Source organism: Salvelinus sp. IW2-2015, linkage group LG16, assembly GCF_002910315.2.
Source record: "Salvelinus sp. IW2-2015 linkage group LG16, ASM291031v2, whole genome shotgun sequence".
Lineage (NCBI taxonomy): Eukaryota > Metazoa > Chordata > Actinopteri > Salmoniformes > Salmonidae > Salvelinus > Salvelinus sp. IW2-2015.
The window spans coordinates 9417035-9424279 of record NC_036856.1 but is presented as its reverse complement, the minus strand read 5'-3'; the positions used below and the strand labels follow the sequence as shown (position 1 = coordinate 9424279).

Here is a 7245-nt window from a genome sequence, read left to right as displayed (position 1 = left end):
ATGGTACTGTACACTGTATGGGTGTAGTTTTCATAAAACAATGAACATGGTGTGGATCTCATCTAAAGAGTCTCCATTTGAGACCCATCACAAAGTTAGTCTCCGTATTGATTGACTCTTTTTAATTTTACTTTTTCTGATACATTTATATAGTCATTAATGTGCCACTGGCCTGCTGAGTTACTAACAAATATCTTATACAAGAACAAAAAGCTTAAAATAAGTACAGTTCTAAAAGCAAATACCTACTGGCCTTTCTTGATATTGCTAGTTGTAAGTACGAATACCTGCATACATACTGGACTGGTAAGGAGCACTGCTATAACTATTATTAGTAGTAGTATTATAATGATTTAAACATTTGAACAAGTTGGTTAAACCCTTCAGTTAACTACTGTACCTATCAATTATTCAGTTGTAGGAATTATGGTTCCTCAATATACATTTAACATATTACAACGTAGGCTATGTGTTACAGCACTACTTTTGGTGTCCCCCTCAGGAATTGCTCTTGAGAAAATGTAATGTAATTGTCCCCTCCAAGGTTGATATCAGATTTTCGCCCCTGGGCTCATGGTGAGTGTGTATACTTACTTTCCCCTCCAATCATATTCTCTAGTTGATCTGTTGACTCAGGTTTATGCAACACGAAAGGAATGGTGAGAAGTCACAGCTGTAATATGAGCCAACAGCCACATTATCCAACAGCCACATGTTCACGATGGGAAATATCTATATAAACAGAATAAGTGTTCATACAATTTCACACTAGCGTCTGGCCACGTTGATTTGAGTCAGGATTTTCAACAGGATACTCCTTCAGTTTGGCCTCTGGACAAACGAGAAAGCAAAACAAATAATAATATAGCTTTCTGCCCCAAGATCATATCCTAAGTGGTGATACTGCGCTAATGGGGATGTCTGAATTGAAAAGGGTAGCAAGCAATACTAAATCAACTATGTGCAATTTATACTTTTCCATGTAGTAAATTTACACTTAACTGACCTTCCCCTCGATGGAATGAACCAAGTGTATGTCATACTGTGTCACCAGTGTGATCGAGACACCATGCCTTTCTGTAGACATCAGAGAAAAGTGGATTGTGTTTTAAGTCTACAGTAACGGCCTGTGTGATAACAGACAGATACTGAAGGAGGAATATTACCTGCTCTGGCAGTTCGGCCGACTCTGTGAATGTAGATCTTGGGCAGACCTGGCGTGTTGTGGTTGATGACAACCTGGACTGTTGGGATATCCAGGCCCCTGACAGTAAGGACATGAACATCATGAGATTCACAATGGTTTGTAACCTTTCCATATATTGAGAAATGTTTTTTGGTCTGATTATACACACTACCGTTGAACACTGAGCTTTCTTACCTGGAAGCTACATCAGTTGCAATCAGGATTTTGAAGACACTGGACTTGAACTTTGCGAGGTTGGCAAAACGTTGTTTCTGTGAAAAGGGTAACTAGTGTCTTAATTCTGTGTACATTGTCCAAATTAACGTTACTTATTATGACGCGTGTTAAATGTGCTTTTAACTTGTCCTGTAACCCATTAATGAATACAAAGCTACAGTCTGAGCTCGGGTTGTTTACCCGCGTCATCATTGAATGCAAGGAGATGGTAGGAAAGTTGAATTTCTGCCGCATCATTGTGAGGATTTGGCCATTCCTGTAGGAAGAATGCAATGCATTAATGATTCAATGTCTAACCATCATTCTATATTGATGTGTCTGAAGGCCCTGATACAGCAGCATGTTCTATTGGTTCCATTATAATCCACATAGTCATTGTTCTAGGTTCTTCCGTCATCTCCGAGTGAAGGAGTCCTTACTTGCAGGTCTTGGTGAAGATCATGATGGACCAGTCGTCGTGCTCGTCTTAACTTCTGGATCAGATGCACCAGGTAGGCATCTTTCTCTGGCGTCAGGATGTACCTTTTGATCCAACTCCTCTACTGTGCGGACCCTATGAGAAAAATATTTACAATTTAAGTATGTTGCACCAAGACAAACGTCCTGTTTTGAACGGCTTGTCACGTTTAGCAGAAGAAATGTAACTAAATTGGTTTGAATTCCTATTAGAAGGCAATACAAAAAAATAAACCCTAATGGGGGGGGTCTGCTGAGCACCTGAGGAAATAAAGGTTCTTCATGACACACTGTTTTGGTTGACAGTGAAATCCTCACCTAGACATCCTCAAACATAGCCTTTGTGGAAGAAACAATATCTTTTAAATCTTTGTTTTACCAGAAACTGGATCTTCTTGATGCTGAATGTGTTGGAGCTCCGAATGTGATCTTCCTGGAGTGGCTACAACGACGTGGGGCTTCATGGAGAGCTCCAAGGCCTATGTGATCATATGTGTATGGAACATCACCTGAACATTAGAACATGCTGGACAAATTAATAACAATGCAATAAGAGGCAGTGTCATTGGTAATCAAGATTACTCATTCCACCAACAATGATGCGGTCCCGCAAGCCCATTGGTTTTGCCAGGACTCTGAACTGTTTGGCAATCTGGTAGACCAATTCCCTACAAAGGACACAAGTTTAAACATTACACAACATTGACCATTATATTACATTGTTGTTTTCCAGAAGATATGCCTTTTAAATGACATTTTGGTCAATTATTGCTCGAGAATTTATACTTAAATTATCCGAAGATGCCCAACATGGTAGGTGTGAGCACCAAACAGAAGATGCCATATGGGTCATCAGATAATTTCTGTAGCACTGGTAACATAAAGACAGCCGTCTTTACACTGCCAGTCTTGGCCCAACCCATGCAATCCCGACCTAGACGACGGGGGGGAAATTATATTGCATCAAAAGGCTATGATATTGAAAACTAGCTAGATAGTTAGCCTACTCTGTCGTGGTCAGGCCGTTATTGTATAGGTCGTGTGTTTTATTAAACTGTTACCTGGGTAAATAAATGTAAAACATACACAACGTAACAAGGAATAATGAAATTGCTTGCTAGCTAGCAAAACTGTTACATTCCAGAATAGGTGGCATACAGTTTTCCTGGACTTAAATTCGTTTACTGATCCCCATTGGTTTACATTGGTTGATTCAACAATCTGACAGCCCGAGAGGAGAAATCCAACATTTTACAAAGTTACAGATGACAATAAATAGAATATACTTTATTTTGTGTTCAGAATTATCATCTGAACTGCCAGAAAATCATACTCTTGGTATCGGACAATTGGCGCATTTTGTTGACGTCACTATGCTTCTTCAATGGATGACGGGATTGGTCGTTGGATACGCTCGAACTCGCCCATTCATTCTAGCCTGGTCCCAGATCTAATCTGTTTGTGCTTTTGCCCTACTCAATTGTCTATATGGACATTCCAGCGAATCACTTTTGTCAAGTGGTCACCGCCTTTCAAAGTGTGTTGCATTATGGGGGATTAATATTTTCAAATTTGCGCCTACATGTCCACTGCATGAATTTGACAAAAACCAGGTCGTCAAAGGACATGTAGACCAAATCCCAAATCGATCCCTGTCTTGCCATCTGATAGGCTATGTTAATTAACCTAACCTGATGCGGTTAGTTCTAACCTGCGACGTTAATTATCCTATGTAAACAAACTATCTGTGGCGACAAATCATCAGTATCACCACACAGGAACCAAGTTTGCCATGATTCTAAAGCTACAGGGGGATACAAATGAAAGTGATATGAGACCTCTCTCTAACCAATTAATTGTACACAGGTTATGTTTTCGTCTGGGCATGGACTCTAGAACGTGTGGAAAGCGTCCCACATGGACGCTGTCCCATGTAAACGCCAATGCTTCCAACAGTTGTGTCAAGTTGGCTGGAAGTCCTTTGGGCAGTGGCGTGTATTCACGGATGCCAAGGGAAGCCAGGCTTCCCCCAAAAATTGACCAATAAAAAATCTTTCGTCCTTTTTGTGTTTCATAATTTTCTTTAATTCGCAAGAGGCCTAATGGATGTCACAGGAGAAAGCATCCGAGCGAGCAAAACAGCGCCCCTCTGTTTCTCTAAGTGTAGGCCATCTATCTGATGCTGTCTGGTCCAAACGAGTATCTGTACTGGCCAATGATTATAATGGAGTTCTGATCCAACTATTAATTCATACATTGTTGTGCCCCTGGCCTGAGAGGATGGACATTTAATATGTAGCTAGATGTAGAAGGCTAATGTTAACTAGCTAATGTTGCCCATGAATGGAAGTTAGGCTAGCGAGCAAGCATCTTAGCCAGGTAGCCTAGGATAACAAAATAAAAGTGTGTAATGTATGACAGAGTGATAGACTGTTTCCTCAACATGAAAGAGAGGAAGATGGCATTGGCGTTTTCTTTACAAGTAAGTTGAGTCAACATGTTATTCTACTTGCAGGAACATGCGCACACACACAGAAATCAGAACCATGGACAGCCACATATTTAGCGTACTTTGATTGGACTAAATTGTTTTTGGTATCTTTTAGTTGTCACTGTATTACGCTAAGCAGAGGTGATTTGTTGAATTTAAAATGGTGCTGGAATAGTGTAGCCTGGTTGAGAGAATGCCAAGAGTGTGCAAAGCTGTCATCAAGGCAAAGGGTGGCTATTTGAAGAATCGAACACTTTTTTGTTTACTGCATGATTCCATACGTGTTATTTCATAGTTTTGATGTCTTCACTATTATTCTACAATGTAGAAAATAGTAAAAATAAAGAAAAACCCTTGAATGAGTAGGTGTTCTAAAACTTTTGACCGGTAGTGTATGTTTCAGTAAGATTGGATTTTTGGCATTTATAGTCATGGTTATCAACTGTACTGCAGATATGGAACATAAGTTGTAAAAAATAGAGGTTGTGGTGGAAGCTGCAGAGAGGTATTTGGGTGTAAGAGACTTTCCATCAGAAGAGTTACAGGGTGTGTTAAGTGGTGGTGGCCCATCCTTTCAGGCTGTAGGACTAAATCGATTTAAATAGTGGAGTATGGTATTTATACTTTTTTTGTGAGTGTAGTGTTAGATGGTAGGGTATTTGTTGTAGTATTAAATGTTTTTGTTGATTTAAAAAATAAATAAGCCAAGTATAAGGGAGTTATACTCCAGTCTAGTAGGTGGCGGTAATGCAACATTTATTGGATGCCAACTGCCATTAAACCTCATCGAAGAAGAAGCAACTCCCCTCACCTGGTTGTCTAGGTCTTAATTGAAAAGAAAACGGTGGAATGAGTTTGACGCACCTGATTTACAATATGTATTTCTATATTGTATTAATGCCTTAGGGAGGTTTTCAACATGATGCCAAATACACACCAATATAATATGAACACCTTTTTGTTTCAAGCATATTTTGAGCACCTACATGTCACAAAAGCTTAGAGATTGAAGGAAGACAAAATAAAATGCTTCAGAGACATTTACACCGACCTTTCAAGAACAGCTCAGGGGGAGTTTTTGGAACTACAGGAGAGAAAAAAACGTACAGCAATTAAAACATTTATAATTTAGGTTTACCTTAATAGACAGAGCATTTTTATTCCAAACAGAAATTACAATGTACTTTTACACCCATAATGTGAATGTATTCCTCATTTCAGCCATCAATCGCTGGAAATATACTTATTTTAATCCCATTATGTCAATCAAACCTCATTACAAGTGGGGAGAGTGCTTTCAAGACAACGTGCAAGCCATTGGAATATTATATTTCACATTTCAAATGGTGTAAAGTGGGTTATGTTAGAGGCAATGTAATTTGATTCGTCAAACAGCAGCCAGCAGGTGGTGTTAGACTTAGTGTCTCTGTCTCCATTGAGCAAGGACAATTCTTGAATGGGATACCGGAATGGGCAGAGCAGGGGGAAACAACAAACTGCAGAAGGATCTCATTACCGTGCGCTGACACTCAGCAGGGGCAGAACGCATTTATACTTTTGTAGAACATAGTTCCCTCGTGTTTTTGAGAGGCGTTAAATCACAAGATTAGTGTGCCACCACAAAGGAAGAGCGACAAAGAACGGGATTCGACGGACAAAGGAAAGCTGTTTTAATTGATTTCAAACAACATAACTACTACAATTGGGAAAACATTACATGTTTTCAAGTATCCCCCCCCCCCACTGAACGTTTGCGGTATTCCTGTTACAGAAATGTAATGCAACGTACTGTACAATTATAAAGGAATTCACTTTACAGTGACATTCGAGACAATTTGTTAACCATCTATTCGGAGACAAAGAGCAAGAGATTACCTATCGCTTGAGGTAAGACTGGAATTTATATTCTGCAAGGACACCGAAAGCGTTCAACAATATGGGGTGAGTGCACTGCAGCTTTATAGTTTCTCAAATCAAGTTGCGCTTTCTCTACAATCTCTTGAAAAGGCAAAGACAAAAAGTGAAGTTTGGGATGAGTTCAGGGTGGTATGTATAAATTACCCATGTTGTTGTATGAATTTGATTGGAAATATTCTTTAAGATTTGGCATGTTATCGCCCTAATGTATGGGCGTAATGTATGCATGCATTGACCCCCCCCCCAAAAAAATGTTTCTGTGAATTCTTAAATGTTTTGTCCATAAGTCTTAATCTTTTCTTAATGATCTTATTTGAAAGAAGGGTTTAATCTTCTTTTTCAACTGACCTAATTTCAGCGCCATCAGCTTTTAAGCAGCATGGTTGATGCCCTCAGTCTACTGTATGAATGTTCACCTTGACTATGGCTACATTGTTCCACACTGTCGAACATATCATACTGATGTGTTGAAATAATCAGATTAAAATGCCACAGTTCACATACACAGAAATGTTGATGGCCTTGGTTGTATTGTGTGGTGCAATAGCCTAGCATTACAGAACTTACTCTAATTCTTAGCCCTTTTCTCCAATTAATATTTACTCATGTTTACCATGGTAACAGACAGCTTTTGAAGCCACCCCATAATTTGATAGTCAAGCTGTGCTCAAGGCTCCATAGCTCAATAATGGACTAAAGGAGCCTGAAGTTACTCCTTTATAGTTCAAGGGCCTTACATGTTCTTTTTAGAGGCGAATTGGCTCTGGCAGCCAAATACTCCATCTAAATGTGAATCGATTCTCAATAGTGGTACGGATCTAGAAACATAAAGACCTCTACTTTCATATCACATCAACATATTTTCACAAATGCAAAATATACACTCACTGTACACTGTTTTAACACAGTTGCAGCACACAGTATTTTTCAGTGACAACACTTTTGTGCCATCTGTCTT

General features: G+C 39.3%; 1 protein-coding gene and 1 pseudogene across 4 annotated transcripts in view; one reads left to right on the top strand and one right to left on the bottom strand.

The window, feature by feature from the left end:
• Positions 1-753: 753 nt before the first annotated feature.
• Positions 754-2205, bottom strand: LOC111975917 (probable ATP-dependent RNA helicase DDX49; annotated as a pseudogene).
• Positions 2206-5814: 3609 nt separating this feature from the next.
• The window catches only part of LOC111975883 (homer protein homolog 3-like), a 47471-nt gene continuing 46040 nt past the window's right edge, over positions 5815-7245 (top strand). For 3 of the 4 annotated variants that reach the window (XM_070447506.1, XM_024004553.2, XM_070447504.1), the window contains exon 1: positions 5815-6311. In XM_070447506.1, the coding sequence (XP_070303607.1) occupies positions 6307-6311 (5 nt within the window). In that variant the 5' untranslated portion in view covers positions 5815-6306. The remainder of the gene's footprint in view (positions 6312-7245) is intronic. The other variant, XM_070447505.1, reaches the window with a different exon arrangement.